This window comes from Arvicanthis niloticus, chromosome 27 (genome assembly GCF_011762505.2).
Source record: "Arvicanthis niloticus isolate mArvNil1 chromosome 27, mArvNil1.pat.X, whole genome shotgun sequence".
Taxonomy (NCBI): Eukaryota; Metazoa; Chordata; class Mammalia; order Rodentia; family Muridae; genus Arvicanthis; species Arvicanthis niloticus.
Window position 1 is genome coordinate 12,600,721 of NC_133435.1, and position 17,577 is coordinate 12,618,297.

At 40.4% G+C, this 17,577-nt stretch overlaps 1 protein-coding gene across 1 annotated transcript; it reads right to left on the reverse strand.

Annotated features, from left to right (window-relative positions):
* Window positions 1-4,434: 4,434 nt before the first annotated feature.
* Msantd4 (Myb/SANT DNA binding domain containing 4 with coiled-coils) lies at window positions 4,435-16,205 on the reverse strand. The gene is made up of 3 exons (XM_076926156.1): window positions 16,070-16,205; window positions 7,154-7,792; window positions 4,435-6,565 (listed from the first exon to the last, which is right to left on the reverse strand). The coding sequence occupies exons 2-3, from the start codon at window positions 7,613-7,615 to the stop codon at window positions 5,990-5,992; spliced, it is 1,038 nt and encodes a 345-aa protein (XP_076782271.1). The 5' UTR covers window positions 7,616-7,792; window positions 16,070-16,205; the 3' UTR covers window positions 4,435-5,989.
* Between the last annotated feature and the right edge of the window lie 1,372 nt (window positions 16,206-17,577).

The window sequence follows — 17,577 nt, forward strand, 5'->3', positions numbered from 1 at the left end:
GAGAATTTTCAATACAAGAAATGCAAATGGTTGAGAAACAAGTAGAGAAATGTCCAACATCCTTAACCATCAGAGGAATGAAAATCAAAACTGTTGTGAAATTTCATCTTACACCTGTTTCAGGATGGCAAAAAAGAAAGAAAGAAAGAAAGAAAGAAAGAAAGAAAGAAAGAAAGAAAGAAAGAAAGAAAGAAAGTTGGCAAGGATGTGGAGTAAGAGGAAATCTCTTGTTAGTGCAAACTCATATAGCCACCATGGAAATCATTATGGTAGTTCCTCAGGAAGATAATAATTGATCTATGCTAAGATCCAACTATACCACTCTTGGTAATATACTCAAAAGATACTTTACCCTACCACAGAGACACCATATTCATTACTACTATATTCATAATAGCCAGAAATTGGAAAGAGCTTATGTCATTCATTAATGAATAAATAGATAATAAACATGTGGTTCATTAGCCTAATGTAACATGAAATTCACAGGTCAAAGGATGTAAACAAAGCCAACCAACCAACCAAACAAACAAACACAAACACCCATCCTGAGTCAGATAATCCAGACACCAAAAGATAAACACAATATGTATTTGTTAATATTTGGAAGCGAGCTGGAGAGATGGCTCAGTGGTTAAGAGCACAGACTGCTCTTCCAGAGGTCCTGAGTTCAATTCCTAGCAACCACATGGAGACTCACAACCATCTGTAGTGGCATCTGTTGCCCTCTTCTGGAGTGTTCGAAAACAGCTACAGTGTAATCATATAAATATAAAAAATAAATAAATCTTTTTTTAAAAAGCAAGTCCCCTATACAAAATATATTTTTAAAAAATATTTGGAAGCTAGTGTTTAAAGCTTCTATAGGCATATCATGATCCATATACCTACAGAGGTTAATTTTATAGTAAGGGACTAAGGAGAGGAAAGGATTTCCTGAGGAAGTAGATAGAATATACAATTATGGAGAGATGGGAGCAAGGTGGATGGAATGGGAGGATCAAAAGGAGAGGGAGAGGGAAAAAAAGTTAGAGAGAGGAGACAGGAGGGACAGCTAACCCTAAGGATAATATGAAGGTCACACAGATATCTAATATATATATTATATAATATATATCTTATATATATTATTATATAATATATTATTAATATATATATATGAGATAGAAATCTAAATAGAATCACTAAGTAATGGGGTAAACAAAGCCCTAACTCCACCACGTTAAATCTCTAGTGCCAGGAATTAGGTACAGATAATTGAGTTGTTGGCCAAAGAGACCCCATGGGAATTCCCAAACAATTCAGGCTATTTATTGCCAAGGCTACTGAAAGCTCTCCACAACCTGACAGTAAGGCCCTATCACTGATGACAACACCTACAACATATCTCTCTAAACATTGAGATATAGAGCTGCTGCCTCACTAAAGCCATCACCTCTATTGATTAGTGATCACCATACTGGAATGTACTCTGCACACTACCAGAGGAGAAAGCTAACCATAAATCCAACTCCAAATGGTGTGATCTACAATGGTGACCTGTCTGCATGACATGCTGGTGCAATAGTGGTACAAGTAAGCAACCCCTATCTGATTGGATTATAGGCCTAATCCATGGGATGGTACACCTGACATGGCTCAGGTGGCCAAGGTCTTGAGTCTAAGCAGGCCATGAACCTAGGGGAAACTGGGATACTACTGTTTTGTGAAGGCAATAATTCTCAACCTATGGGTCATGACTCCATTGACAAACCTCTATCACCAAATACATTTACAATTCATAACAGTAGCAAAATTAGTTAAGTAACAAAAATAATTATATAATTGGGGGTTGCTCCAACATAAGGAACTGTATTAAAGAGTCACAATATTAGGGAGGTTGTGAACCACTGTGCTAAAAAAATGTAACAATATAAGCAGAAGCAAGAGGGTAGAAGGCTTGATTATTTCTGTTATAACAGCTTTAATTACATTGTTAGCACCACTGCTTCTGCAATTGCTTTGACACAAGAAGTTAAGACAGCTACTTCTATCATTAATCATTTAAATAAAAAAGTTACTAAAATGTTGATATACAAGAGGATTTAGATAGGCATTTGGAGGAACAGATTGATGTTCTTTAATCTATTCAAATTATTGGAAGGAGGTTCACTTTAAGAATAAGGAGACATCTCCAGTGTCATGACAAGTAACATTGGATTCATGTTAGTTCTAAAACTTACAGTGGTAGTCATTATAATTAGGAAGAAGTTTAAAGAAACTTGCAGTGTATTTGGCATAATTCTTACACCTCTCTGGATGTTTTAACTTTGCATAGTGAGCTTAGGAATTTCAAGAATGCTGTTCTGCTGAGTGTTGAAGTGGCAGATACTGCTGATGAAATTACCTGATATTGGATATTTTATTTATTTACATTTTTATTTATTTACATGGCCTGAGGTCAGTATTTCTATTTTGGTCAAGCTTCAAGAATGATATATATAGCTTGATCATGCTAGCCCTTTTTGTCCTAGGAATACTTTTATTCCTGCCCGTCATACTAAAACTTGTCCTTAACAACATCAACATATTGGCAGCCAAAGTACATGGCTTAAAACTGAAAATGAACTCCCATACAGAGTTATTAAATTAACAGGCTGGCAGGCCAAGGATGGGTAAGATTCTGCACAGAGCCTTACCAACCTAATACAGAAATGCATTGCTTTTGATAATCCATATTCCACGATAGGTAAGGAAGGCATTCATGTCAGAACGACCTAAGATAGGCTCAGTCTTGTTTATGAAATAAAAAAAAGGGGGAGAGGCAGAGAGCTTTTGGGCTGCTTGGCAAGAATTTGACATGGGCCAAGGACAAGGAAATGGGCTTCAGGCAGGAATCTGACATTAGGCTAGAACAAAGAAGTAATTTCAGTCAGGAATCTAAATTTTAGGCTGGAAAAAGGAAGTAGGCTTCAGACATGATAATGACTTTGGGCTAGGACAGAGAAGTAGTATTTTGGTCATCCTGATAAGCCTTTAGAAACAGTGATCATGGAAGTGTTCACGGAATTTTATTGCCTTGCTTGTTCTTTGACTATTTGTGCTTATTGTCTTGGTTGTTCCTTAACTATTTGCACTTATAGGTTGCTAGTTTCTCAACCTAGAACTCACCATAATACTTGCATGTAATTAAAATGATATAAAAGCATAAAGGAGGGGGGATGGGATCGGGCATTTCTAGGGAGGGAAAATGGGGAAAGGGGGATGACATCTGAAATGTAAATAAATAAAATATCCAATAAAAATTTTTTTAAAAAATTCTGAAACTAGAATAAACAGAAATGTACACTGTATTATGGTAATGATGTAAATTAATAAAAAACTAAAACTAAAAAAAAAATGTAATAAAATGACTCCTAATGACATTCTGCTGTACTCAGAGATGCCTTGCTCACCCATCATTAGAGATGCTTCCCTGGGCAGCAGTTGGGAACAAATACAGAGACCCATAATGGACAATGGACAGAGACTGAGAGACTTTGGAAAACTCCGTCATAAATGGGATGTCTCCATCAACTCCCTCCCCTACATATGAACTCATTTGGCAGCAGGCCAACTATGCATTCTACACAGATCCAAACCAAGTGGGGCTTCAGTGCTGAGAGGGGACAGAGACACATCCCTAAGTAAGAAGTTATCTCCAGTTGATAACTACTAGCAAAGAAAGAATTGGTCTTCTGCAATGGATGGGTGTACTAACCACACTTAAGGGCAGGGCCTATGTCCAGCAGTGAATGGCCAACACCAGACAAACTCAATGATATTGTTGGACATGTTTTGTCCCATACTGCTGCACTTGGATATTTTCTTTATATTTATTGTGGTTTCCAATTTTGTTTTTATAGGTTCTATATGTGGGCATGTATGTGTACCTCTACAAGTGTTTGTTTCTGGTGTACTTTCTTTTTCTTCTGTTTGTTTGCTTTTTAAAAATCTGGTTTGTCGCCGGGCAGTGGTAGTGCACGCCTTTAATCCCAGCACTTGGGAGGCAGAGGCAGACGGATTTCTGAGTTCAAGGCCAGCCTGGTCTACAGAGTGAGTTCCAGGATAGCCAGTGCTACACAGAGAAACCCTGTCTCAAAAAACAAAAACAAACAAAAAAAATTCTGGTTTGTCTTTTTATTGGCCTGTTCACTTTCTAGGGAGAGAAACAAATTGGATCCGGGTGGAAGTGGGGAGCATCAAGGGAAGGGGGAGGGGAAACCATGATCAAAATATACTGATTGAAAAGATTATTTTCAACGTAAAAGGGGGGGGCAGTAGATATAAATTGTATGTCTAGTGTGTAATTTAAAATCTAGCACATATATTCGGTTTCCTAACCCACTCCTAGTAGGGTTTTCTCCCATGCTGAATAACATGTATCTTTGAATGATAAACTTTCAGACAGATAAATTTATTTCTAAGGTAAAAGTATTTAATAGAATTATAAAAAAATAACACTATGTCAAAATCAGAATAAGTAATCATGGGTATACTTCCCTTTGCATACCTATATTCAATCATGATTTCTAGCCATTCTTAAATTAACAAAGAACAAATACAGAATCAAGGTAGTGTGTCAACAGAAGTGTTGTATTAAAGCTATCAGCCCCAGAAAACAGAAAACACAAAGTGAATTCGTGCAACAGTTTGCAACTTCCTTGTGCATCAGAAAGTACTTAACTGTGACAAACCACCATCAGGACACTGTGGGCAAATCATCAGGCTAAGTCCAACCTTTGCTTTTAGAATTCCCAACTTTAGCCATCCTGAAGGGGTAAAGACAAAAACACACCACTATATAAAGTATCAGCCATTTACTTTCTGCAGGATTTCTCTGAACTTCAGATTCTAGAGTAAGAAGATACCTTTTCACAGACTCCTGTAGATTTTAAGTTAAGCAAGATTTCCCCTAACCATAACACAGTTACTACTATCATTTCAATACCACTCTCACCGATAAGACGACATTTCCCCCATCTCTCAATCTCAAATGCCTATTCTTCACTTAAAAATCAATCAACAATTCATTGGGTTCCACATTATGGACTACTGTCACCATTTTGGCACTGGTAGCTTCTGACATTCTCTTACATAACGTTTTAGTACATGACTGAGATGGTAAGTTCTGTATTCAAACTATGACAACAGATTCAAAGAAGGGGGAATGAAAGCTTCCCAGTCATGTGTTGATTCTTGAAGGCAACTGCCCTTCAAAGTGACTCATTTTAAACAATCTCAGATGGTCCCAGGTTTCTAGGTCTCAGTCTACTGATAGACAATACCACTCGAATAAAGGACCCACAATCTCCACCACTCCCTATATTCAATATACTACACAGTAATGTCTCACAGTTAAAATGGTTTTGGCCATTTAAGTATCTAACCACATAAATATCTGAAGTTTTAATATTCTAAAACTGTAGACATAGCTATAAAGATACACAGTTAGGCCAGTGTACAGTTTTTCAAACTTGGCACTAATGACATTTTGGACTGGGTAATTCTTTCCTGTGAAGACAACTATGCTAAACATGGTGTAGCAGAACCTGTAGCCTCTACTGAGGCTGGTAGCAGCCTACACCCATTTACTTTGACCACCAAAAAACATCTCACAATACCAAATGTCTTCTGGGAGCCCAAACTCCACTAGAGAACCACTGGATAGAAACTTTACTGCAGACATCATTGTAAACTTGGGGTACACAGATAAGACAGGACTCTATTTAGTATTACTAAGGTGGAAGTGTCTAGCAGATCCTCTGCTATGCTGTTTATGTTGGGCAGAGCGTTTATATTATACACTACTGAAGCACACAGCTACCGCTGTATCCCTATTATTCCTACTAAAAACACTGGCATTAAACAGGGGTGCTTATGGGGTAGATGGTCCAGAACCACCTTTACATGGACTGATGGGGGAAAGCTACAGTTCATAAACGTCTGCTAAGCCGAGGGCCAAGAACAGTCAAGGCAAATGCCCGTCTTTCTGAATCCTCAGTCTCTCCTTCTCCACCTGCAAGCGCTCCTTCTCTATCTGCAGCTTCTCCGATTCAAACTTCAAAAACTGCAGCCGATCTTTCTCCAGCTGTAGGCGCTCTCGCTCGAGTTTCAGCTTCTCTGCTTCGATGTCCTGTGGCTGCAGCATGGACTTCTCCCCCTGGCCGAGTTCGTTCTCTAGGGCCGGCTTCTCGGTGCTGACCAGTTGCAGCCTCCACTTCTCTCTCTCGATCTGCAGCCTCTCCTTCTCCAGCTGCAGGCGCTCGTGCTCCAGGTCCAGGTGGCGCAGGCGCTCTTTCTCTATCTGCAGCCGCTCCTTTTCCACCTGCAGCCTTTCCGCCTCGATATCCAGACGGCGTTTTTCCAGCTCCAGCTTCTGTTTCTCTATGTTCATGAGCAGATGGGGCTCGTCATAGGTGGGTCTGGACGGAGTGGAATTGAGGGTGAAAAACTCATCAATGTGAGGGAAGTCGGGGAGCTCGTTTTCCCTCCTGGAATCCGGTATGACGGATGACAGCATCTCTTCCTCCTCCTCAATCTCAAACTGACAGAAAAGAAAAAAAAAAATGCTCATTTAGTATTTGCTTCTGTCATTATCGGTTTGCTCCATTTTTGGCCTTTTAATTATCATTATTTCGTTTCTTACTTATTTGTGTACATGTATATATAAGTGCAGGAGAATGTGGGCCACAGCACACAGCAGGGTTTTTCTTGTTTACCATGACGCAAGCTTGAAGCTAGTGGACTGGAAGCTTCAGGTCTATTCTCCTAGGTCTGTCTAGCAGTGTTGGGGTTACAGATGCATGCACAGCATTCAGCTTTAATGGGAAGTTGTAGGGAAGTCAGGCATGTGCCATTTACACACGGAGCCTTCTCCCCACCAGACCTGCCTCAATATTTCTTGATGGCTTTCTAGGTTTGACCACAAAACTACTTAGTCTGAACTATTAAGATTATATAAAGTACCCAATGTCACTAACATATATTCCTGAGGTAATTGATTACATTTAGCTGAGAAAACAGGCATTACGGTCACCAGGAGAAAACAAAGGGATTGTTTTATTGTCTGTGAGCTTCCTCAGCGTGTCTGGATCACTGATAAAGAAAGCATGCGTCACAGGTTGATACTTACTTCTGGGCTCTGCGGGTCCCTTTCTTCCTCTTCCACCTTGACCTCTGTTAAAGATCCACCTGCATCCCGGAAATCTGCCACATTCTGCCAGTCAAAATTTGCATCATTTCGGAACGCAATTTTTTCATCTATGTCTTCAGTGAGAGAGTCATCTAGATCCGATGTGGGCAGAGGAAACCCAGAGCCAACCAGCTTCATGTTGGCCTTCATCCTCTTCCTCTTCATGAGTGCGCGCCAGTCCAGGTAGCGTCTCTTCACCTCCGTGCCGGTCCTCTGCTCTCCTTCTCCGACAGCATTCACACACTGTGCGATCTCCTCCCAGGCCATTCGCTTCATCACATTGATCGTCGTGTTGAGCTGCTTGGAAAAGATGACTTCCTTCCTCTTAGTAATTTCTTTCAAAAGGGTCTGAGTTTCCTGAACGCTAAAATTGCTTTTCCTTTTCCTTTTCAACTGCTTCATTTTTAAAAATTCAGGGCAGGTTTTATCGGCAAAAGGAGCTGTGCAAAGAATGTGAAGAGCGTGCTACAAAAAACAAAACAAAACAAAACAAAACAAAAACAAAGGGACAACGCTTGTTGATCTTAGTTCAAATCGCTGAGGTCTCCAATCATCTAGTCCTGGAGGCTGGCTAGTTACCTAAAAGAGGAAAGAATAAAAAAAAAAAAAAAAAAAAAAATCAGTCAATCTATAACTCACACAATATAACCAGTAAGCTGTATCACTAAACAACAACAACACCTGGCTCAAATAAACTGAAAATTGATTCTCCCTCAGTTTATCTGAACACAGTTCACAATTTGGGCTCATTTATGTGAAAATCTTTCGGCATCAATTCACAACACAAAGGACACACCCCTTTCTGAAGCAAATATACAAGACTCAATTGAATCGGGAGATATGAAAGTCTACCACTGTGTGAGCCCACTCTTGAAGTGTTACAAGTAACCGCTAAGTCCTCATTTTTAAAGTTTAACAACAAAGCACTTTGTTACCATTTGTAACCTTTGCTCAGCATTTTTCTAGCTCCTAAGAATCTCTAATCAACTGTGCAGATTTAATGACATCACCACAAACAAGTCTATCCTATCTTTTAGTTCCTGCCAACCTTTGAGGAACATCTCCCAAAGAGCCACTTTCTGAAGAAACAGAGGCCAGAGAGAACTGGATGTTCTGAAGTGCAGAAATTAACTTGCAAAACTTCTTGTCAGTTTCACAAGTGCACAGTAAAAGAACCAAGTCTGCAAAATCAAGAGGACTGCAAGCAAGCTATCTGTAAAACACACAACAGTTCCAGAGATATCTAATGATAACTAAAGCCCAGTGAATCAGAATGTACAATCAATGCCGGCATGCACATAGTACCTTCACAGTCAGATACAAGCCTTTGGTGAATGAAATTTAAGAAAAACTATTTCTAAATTAGAACACTGTTGAAAGACAATATGTGCTGTTGTCATGAGCAGATTCTGGAGTCAGACTCCCTGGACACGAACACTAGCTCTGCGGCATGAAAGGAAGTGCAGAGACTGAACTCAGACTCAGAGGTAGGCAGGAAGAATCTAAATTTCAGGCCTGGATCCAAAGTGGGCCTTCTTCTCAAAGTAACATGCAGTTCAGTGGCAGAGCAGTGCCCTAGAATGTGCAGGGCCCGAGGCCCTGGATTCTACCTTCAGTACTGGGGTGGGGTGGGGATGGGGGTGTGGAGAAAGGACGCAAGGAGTAAGGGAATGAAAATGAATCCTGGATCAGCCTGCTTAACTGTGGCTTAAATCTCTTACCCTCCCCATGTATGATTTCACTTATAAAATGATAATGTGGCTTAGCAGAGACATAGCAAAGAGCATACGATTTAGAATATACAGACGGTCACATCTGCCCCAGTAAACAATGTGACTGCCCGAGCAATCCAGCTGGCCCTGAACTAGCTACATAGCTGAGGATGATTTTGACCTTTAGCTCCTCCTCTTCACTTCTGAGGCTCTGTGATTACAAGCGTGTTTTATGCAGTGTGTGAAGGCCAACCCAGGCCTCACATGTTGTTCCCGAGTCCTCTAACAAGTGACCTCCATTCCCAGCCATAGGGTATTCATCTGCTATGTAAGATACTGGAACAAGTTGCTGTATATGTCATTAAACTGAACTCACTATATACCACTACTTAGTATGCTTGACTCTAGGACTCCCGAGGGAGTGCAGTGAAGGAGTCAACTGTCCCTGTTTCTTCCTCTGCCACTGGTCACCGCCAAGGAAGTAGAAGAGAGCTCGCCTGCTTCAAAGACGATGTCTCAATACAGGTGTCTAACAAATAAAAGGTTTTTTTAAAATGATATAAAATTAAATGCTATCAGTAGAGAAAAGACAATTCAAGGAAAAATGACAATGAAGGCTCTGCACTTAAAGCTCTTATCTACAAGAAGAAGGTGACTGACGGCAAAATAGTCACAAAGTGGCTTACGGCTAAGTGAAGACCATGCCACATAATACAACACTTAAGCAGTCTGTCAAAATCCTGGGGTGACAAATGGCTCTTCAGCAAACCGGCTCTACTACCCCACTGGCAGATTCTACTAACAGCTAAGTAAGTCATCAGAGACAGTTTACAAAGCTAGAACCAGAAATCAGGCAGCCTTAAAAACTGAACAAGAACTGATATGATATTAAACATGTACAGTTCTGTAACAGTGATTGTTCCAACATCACTTAGCAGCATTGGGGGGGGGGGGGGCGAGGGGCTGAGGGAGAACACTTAAAAAAACCACTTATCTTTTAAGGTAAAATCAGGACCTGAAATACAAATATTCGATAACAGGGAGCACCAAGCCACATGCAATATTTGTTATATTTGCGTGTCGATATTCCTTAGAATACTATAATATTAGTGTAAATGCAGAGGAACAAAACTGCAGAAGGACGGGCCAGCAAGACGACTCAGTGGGTAAAATCAGTTGCTGCACAAATACGGCCAAAGTCTGATTCCTAAGACCCACGTAATGGTAGAGGGCTGACTCCGATAATGTATCTTCTGACCCACGTGCAACGTGCCCTGCACTCTCACAGAAACGAATAAATAAACATTTAAAAAATAAGGTGAAAAAAGGAAATAGATTTGTTTCTGCATGCACATTCCAAGGCTCAACTGTGAACCTGTGTCAACACAAAATGTGCCACTCTCTCCAAACTCATCCGCTCTCCTCTGCTCCACTGTTAGCTCTGAGACCGAGAAGGATAAAGCATTTCTGTTTCAGCCACAAAAACGTTCTAAGTCCACAGCGCATTTTATTTCACTGACAGGAGATGGTGTAAGAAATCAAGTGATGAAGGATTTTTATTACACAAAACTACATTTTCTAAGTTTATGCTTCTCCGACTACACCTTTGTATACTGAAGTGCTGGATCAGTACTGTCGTGCATAAAGAGATCCACACGAGTTTTAAAATCTTCCAGTAGTTGTAGCAAAGTAAAAAACTGAGGTGTGCTTTTAACAAATTGTATGTGTACTGGTTGCTTTTGTGTCTTATCTTGACACCAGCTAGAGTCATCAGAGAAAGGAGCCTCAGTTGAAAAGAAACCTCCCTCTATGAGATCCAGCTGTATGGCATTTTCTCAATTAGTAATCACCTGGGGTTGGGGACAGCCTACTGTATGTGGTGCCATCCCTGGGCTAGTGATCCTGGGTTCTACAAGTAGACAGGCTGAGCAGGCTGTAAGGAGCGGGACCCCTCCATGGCCTCTGCATCAGCTCCTATCTCCAGATTCTAGCCCTGCTTGAACTCCTGTCCTGACTGGCTCCAGTCATGGACTATGATATGGAAGCATAAGTATATAAACTCTTTCCTCCCCAACTTCCTTTTTGATCGTAGTGTTTTATCACAGTAACAGAAACCCTAAGACAATGTATGAACGTATATATTCAATAATCACTGTAAATGTCAACAACACAAAAGTTGTAATAAAATTGTTTTCTTCACTAAGTATTTAAAATACAGTTGTCACCATCACCACCATTATTGTCATTATTTGAGGATGGCCTAGGTACTGGGATTATAGGCATGAGCCACCGTGACCAGTTTCCAGCGTACATGCTAAAGCGACATGGTATCTTATTTTGTACTCACTGCTTTTCACAAACAAAACAGACATGTACAGGGGGTTAACAAATAAGGCATGTAAGTCTACAGCACATCACCATCAATGAAAACCCACTTAGAAGACTAAGGAGGAAGGATCACTTAAGTCCAGCAGTTCGAGGCCAGCCTGGGCAACAGAATAAAACCCCATCTCAAAGGCAAAAACCAAGCCAAAAAGAAAAAAGAAAGAAAAAGTGGAGAGAAAGCAAGGCATGATGCAGGGTCTATAGATGCTAGGTGACTTCCTTTCAGAGATGGTTAAGACAGGCCTCTTCCGCAATAAAGGGTTTACAGCACATAAAAGTCAGTTTACTTTCAAAAAGAAAAATGCCTAACAGAATGATACAGAGATCATATCTACTTTTAAGAAACAATCCAGTGTCCTATTTACTGGAAACCCAAAAAATACAAGCTAAACCAACCCAGATTTTAAAATAGCTATTTTGAGAACCATGTTTTTACAAGGAGAATGTATTTCGACAATTATCCCTAACTCTATGGAAATTCTGACTAGATGAGACGACTTAAGTACCCATTGTCAAACTGAATAAAAACTCATTCATCAAGTATGAACTGCTTAAAACCCTGCCAGAGGCCTACTACAGCACCAGAGAGATAGGTTAACCCCACCCCACTCCTCCTTTCTTCCTGTTAGAGAGCCCTGTCTACACATCATTATTTTCTACTCACCCCCTCCAGCAAATGCGAGTGCACATACGTACACAAGCATAGCACCATTCACGGTGAGACTGCTCTACAACCTACAACATGGCTTTATGTTTAGTTTTAAACTTCCTGACCGTCATATCAGAAAAGACAACAAGTAAAAATAAATTACAGTTTACCTGAGTAGACCCAAAATATTGTTTCGATACAAAACCCATTTAAGCTATTGAGGTATATTGGATTTTTTTTTTTTTTTTTATAAATAAATTATCTCAAACCAGTATTATGTAAAGCCAGTCCTGGGAATTGAATGTAGACTCCCTCACGTGTGAAAGCCAAGTCCTCGACCACGGAGTTACATCTCTACTCTAGACCCAGAGCAGACCTCCACTTGAACTAATAATTTTTATGCTCAATAGTAACTTATAGCTATATGCTATACACTGAACTGTACAGCTCCTGTAGTTCCAGTCGCTGTCTTGGTACTACTACTACCTAATCCTCTGCTGTATCTTCTCAACACCCGTGGTGTCTGCCCTCTATCTTACCAATCAAATACACCCTCACAGCCTCAGAAAGCCCTTACACCAAAGTCCCGAATGTGTGTGTGTGTGTGTGTGTGTGTGTGTGTGTGTATGTGTGTGTGTGTGTTTCATTTGCGAATCCAGATAGCTCTTGGGCAGATGCCTGCACGCGATAGACACACACACACACACACACACACACACACACACTCACACTCACACTCACACACCCATGCATGGGGCTTTGAATACTGAGTCCTTCCTCCATCACTCTCTACCTTGCTTTCTGAGACAGATGGGTATCGGGAACAGAGTTCAGGTCTTCATGCTTCTGCAGCACGCAATTTACTGAATGAGCCAATTCCCTAGGCCCTGATGTCCTTGATATGGTCTTACACTACCAATCTGTACTGTAATCAATTATTTTGTTAGAGGCATAAAAAAATAAACATGAATATATTATTGCTTCTATCACGTAGCTTATAATCTAGTCAATCAGAGGTATAAAAGGTATATAGAAGAATCAGAATGGAGTTTACATGAGTAGACCCAAAATACTGTTTCGATACAAAACTCATTTAAGCTATTGAGATATATTGGATTTTTTTTTTATAAATAAATTATCTCAAACCAGTATTATGCAAAGCCAGTCCTGGGAATTGAAGTCCAGAAGCAGAAGGCTATGAACAGGTTTTACTACACAGGCTTGTGTGCCAGTTCTGTCACTTACTGTCCATTTGGTCTCAAGTAAATGGACCTCACATACCTGTCTACTAGTTGATAAATGAGACCAAGATACCACTCATGGCATTTAAGGACTAAAATACAATAAGCTCACAACAACTATCAGCTACCATTGTCATGTCTTAGTTTGGACCTGCACATAACTACTTCTTTACTGGATGATTAACACTAATACATAAAGATGATTAGAAGAGAAACAAACTATACTGAGTTTCCAGACTCAGAAATCTTTAAAAGCATCCAAATAAGACTTTGAGAAGGAAATAACAATTTGGGTCATATACAATAATAGACTTATGAAGGACAGAAATCAAAGAGAAAATGCCAGGCACTAAAGAAAACTGGATTAAGAACTAATACCAGCCACTCTTTAATGATGGATTAGTAAAATCCTATACCTGAGAAATTGTACTGAAAGAGAAAAATGTAAATGTAAAAGATCATACTTTTTTCAATTCAAGGAACTTTCCTCCCATATAGAGAAATACATTACTGAAATATTATATACAAAAGTCTTTAATAAAATAATGACTGCTGTTAACAATAAAATCTTGTACAGTATACACCTTCAGGTTTTGCTGCTCTCAAAATCCAAAACTGGTTTACTCAATGAACAGTTCTAATGTTACTGTTAAAAGGCAAAAAAATTAAAAAAGCTTTTTAATTGACCAGAATCTATGTGTTTTTAACTCCTCAGTAGTTCTTGCCAACTGCATAGCCTTCCCTGCCCCTCCCAACAGTTCTTTTGTCTATATTTGGAATTTACAAAGTGGCATCCCTTTGTCTTCAACTGAGCTGTGCTGAACTAATGAACCATCATTTACAAAACACACTTCATTGCATTAACTTCAGTGGACTTGATATTAGAACCTGTGTTGATGGTTATCCTTGGCTGTCAACCTGACTACAACTGGGATTGCCTAAAACACCAAAAATGGAGGGTACATCTCTGAGTGATTTTTGCTTAATGTGATGTAGGAAAATCTACTTCTAATCCAGATCTTTAAGGTAGGAAGGTACACATTTAATCCAGGTCATTTCAGCTGGGAAAATCCAACCTTTAATCTGGGCCACATCTTCTGCTTGAACCCTATGTAGAGACATGGAAGAAGGAAGCTTATGCTCTGTGCCGTGCCTGCTTGCTCTCACCTCACTAGTCCATTCCTTCACTATCATTAGAGTCTACTTATGTGGGATTCCAGTGTATACTGATGAGCAGCTGAGACGTCCAGACTCATAAACAGAGCAACTGGACTCTTGAACTTTCCATTCATAGCCAGCCACTGTTGAATTAGCTAGACTGCAGCCTGTAAGTCATTCTAGTAAATATCAACCTATATCTATATATCTATATATATAGTATATTATATATACAATATTATATATCATCTATATATATCACAATATTATATATATAATCAATATATATTGATAAGTAACAATTGATAGTAAATATCAATATATATATATAATAAATACAGATTCATTATATATATATATATATATATATATATATATATATATATATATATATTCTTTCTAGATGTTCTGTTACTCTGGTCAGTCTTTGATTAATTCAGGGAAAGCCTTTCCCTGAAGCCTTGACAGTACTGAGTTAAAGAACGTTTGAGCATCAGTACAGTCAGAGGTAAAATTTGTTAGTTGTGTTTTATAAGAGCAAAAACTTGCTGATTATGAATGTGTCTGTCTTTCTGTACCATTCTTCGGACCTTGATGCTTTGTATGAGAGGTTTGGATTTTCTGTCACAGACTCCCAAATAAGTCCATCAAAAGTAATTACTCAGCTCCTACATTTAGGGCACCATTTGTGGTGCCAGGGATAGAACAAGTCATAAAATGTACAATTACGCCGTTTTTGATGCCCGACAATTCCCCCTGTTTATTGTTTTCATCCTGTTCTTAACAGTAAGGAACTTGACAGTCTCAGTCTCTAAACCTCAGACCCCCCAGTGGCCAAACCAAAGACAGCAGCTGTTTTCCTGGACTTCCTGACCATTCAGAAAGGAAGAATAACTCTCCAAGTTATGGAGGCCTTCATTCCACAATTGGTCTTTACTGTTCAGCAACAGAGATGTCGTGCAGTGCACTCATATATCCACCGATGCATCTCCTCTGCCAAGGATTAAATGAACTTTCTAGATTTTGTCTAACATAGAACTAAGAGATCTGAGAAAAACCTGGCGGTAAAATCTAGGTTAAAAAAAAAAAAAAAGGAAAAATAGGAACAGATAGAACGAAAAAAAGGAAAGAAGGAAGGGAGGGGGAGAGGAAGGGGAAAGAGTGGGTCGGAAGAGAGAGCTATTAAATTTTCTAAGCAGTTAAAAAGAAAAGCGTTCCAGATCCACAGAGTGACTTCCCTTTTCCCCAATATTACAGGATAATTATTTTTCTTCCTTTAAAACTTGAGGTGGTAAAGACAACTGAAGTTTGCTTAAGGGTCTCCCGCTATGACGTACTACGGTGGGAAGGCGCAGTCGAGACCTCGGGGAAGATGGGGATCCCATAACCTGGAGTTTGCGGTGGGGGAGGGGTCAAGATAGTGCAGCGCCCAACTGGAGTCCAGGCAACTTGGAGGGTTATCATTCCTTTCCGAAAGGTCAGCAATAGCCCTACCCAGGTTTCCCTCCGTCTGCAGAGGCCCAGGCTTCTTCTCCTCGCTAGTCAGGTGACAACTATAAGACTTTTTTTCCCCAGCTTCGGGAACGTGCGCTCTGCAAAGCCAAGGCCAAAGCTCACAGAGGCGACACCCCACGGAGACCCACCCTTCCAGGTCTCCTCTGGTCCCTTGAGCTCCCCAGTCCCCGTTTCTCCGCAGCAACCCAATACTCACCTGCGACCCCGGGGCACCTCCGTCGGATCACCCCTGAGGGTGCTGAAAAGGAGATGCTTCATGGAGTCCCCGCCCCCCAACTTCTGCCTACTCCGATTGGCTGAGATGGCTGCTGCTCATGGGTTACAGCTAATCCATTTGTCCAGGGGGGATTGCCACTCTGCCTGAGAGCCCGCCTCAGGCCAGGCCTCACAATGGGACTCGAGTCCCAAACCGGTTCCGGGTTAGTGCCCTGGACACCGCCCCGCAGTGATTCGCCTCCTGTTCAGCGCTCACTCTTTGCCACGTGGCCCTGTCAATCAAGCGTGCTCTGGCAAAGGATTGGTCCCTACCTACAGGCTTGCCTCGCTGCTCCGCCCGATCGGGGCACTGGCAGCTCTAACTCCAAACTCTGCTCCTGTCCTTGAACCTCGACTTATTTATTACAAGGCCAAGGAAAAATGGAAACCCTTGGGTCCTCTCCTACTCACCTAGCTGCGGTCTCCGTGGATCTCGACTTCTGTCATTGCCTTTGCAGTTTTTAAATCTAAGAATCGTTTTTTACACTTAACTTCAAATGGAACATTTGGCTTGTGGACGTTTTCTCCAGTGTTCTCCTCCTCCCCCTTATCCCTTCAGAGCCTAAGAGGCTGCCGTCTCCATTGGCTTTGTTACTGAACCTGGTTTCCCACTTCCTCCGTTTCAGGAATCTTCAGTTCTCCCTGAATAATACCCATCCTCCCATAGCCCACGCTTCAAGTTAGAGTCAAATTGAGACGCCTGGCAGTTTCTCGGGGGAAATTCTTCTTAATGTGCAAACTCCTTAGGCTTTTACAAATCCTAATCCTGCCTTTCCCTCAGGCTTTTCCAACATGGTCTCCCTTTTTGCTTCCCCCAGCTCTTCACTGCTCTTCTGAACTCTTTAGAGCCTAAGGGACTGCCTTTGCCTTGCTGTGTTTCCACGCAGGAAGCCTATCTCGAGATCCCAATTCATTTTGGGAATTATTTTCTAACGTAACTCTTCCTAACCAGTTACTTCGCAGCTACTTCAATTTATCTCTCCAATATAAGTTTGCCAAATAAGAAAGGATGCTAAGTTAAATTTGAATAACAAATTTATTGTGACATTCCACATTTTTTATTTGTTGACTCTGACAACAACAACAACAAGTGAGATCAACCACAACCTATATTTTTCCCCATTGCAGCTTTTGTTTTTTTATAGCAAAGCTTCTAGCATTTAATAGACATTTTATAAAAAGATGTAACTGCATGACAAAATGTTATGTATAAATAACAAATCTTCACTGCTTATTTCTAGAAGAATACTTTCATAAACTATGAAGTATTTATGAACTATGGTCTTTGGAGATCAATGATCAGTTTCAAGATTTTTATTATAATTTTGCCTAAAGAGAACAAAATTGACTCTTGCCATTTCGTGAAAGGTACAGACACTTTGGTTTTTAGGAATTTTTGAGGCAGAATCCCCTTTATGTAGAACAAGCTGTCCAGGAACTACCTCGGTA

Excerpts from the sequence above, each read along its gene's own strand:
- Msantd4 (XM_076926156.1), bottom strand. The coding sequence starts at position 7,615 with ATGAAGCAGTTGAAAAGGAAAAGGAAAAGCAATTTTAGCGTTCAGGAA. Across the intron at positions 6,566-7,153 it reads GGGACCCGCAGAGCCCAGAA|TTTGAGATTGAGGAGGAGGA; the intron begins GTAAGTATCAAC and ends CTTTTCTGTCAG.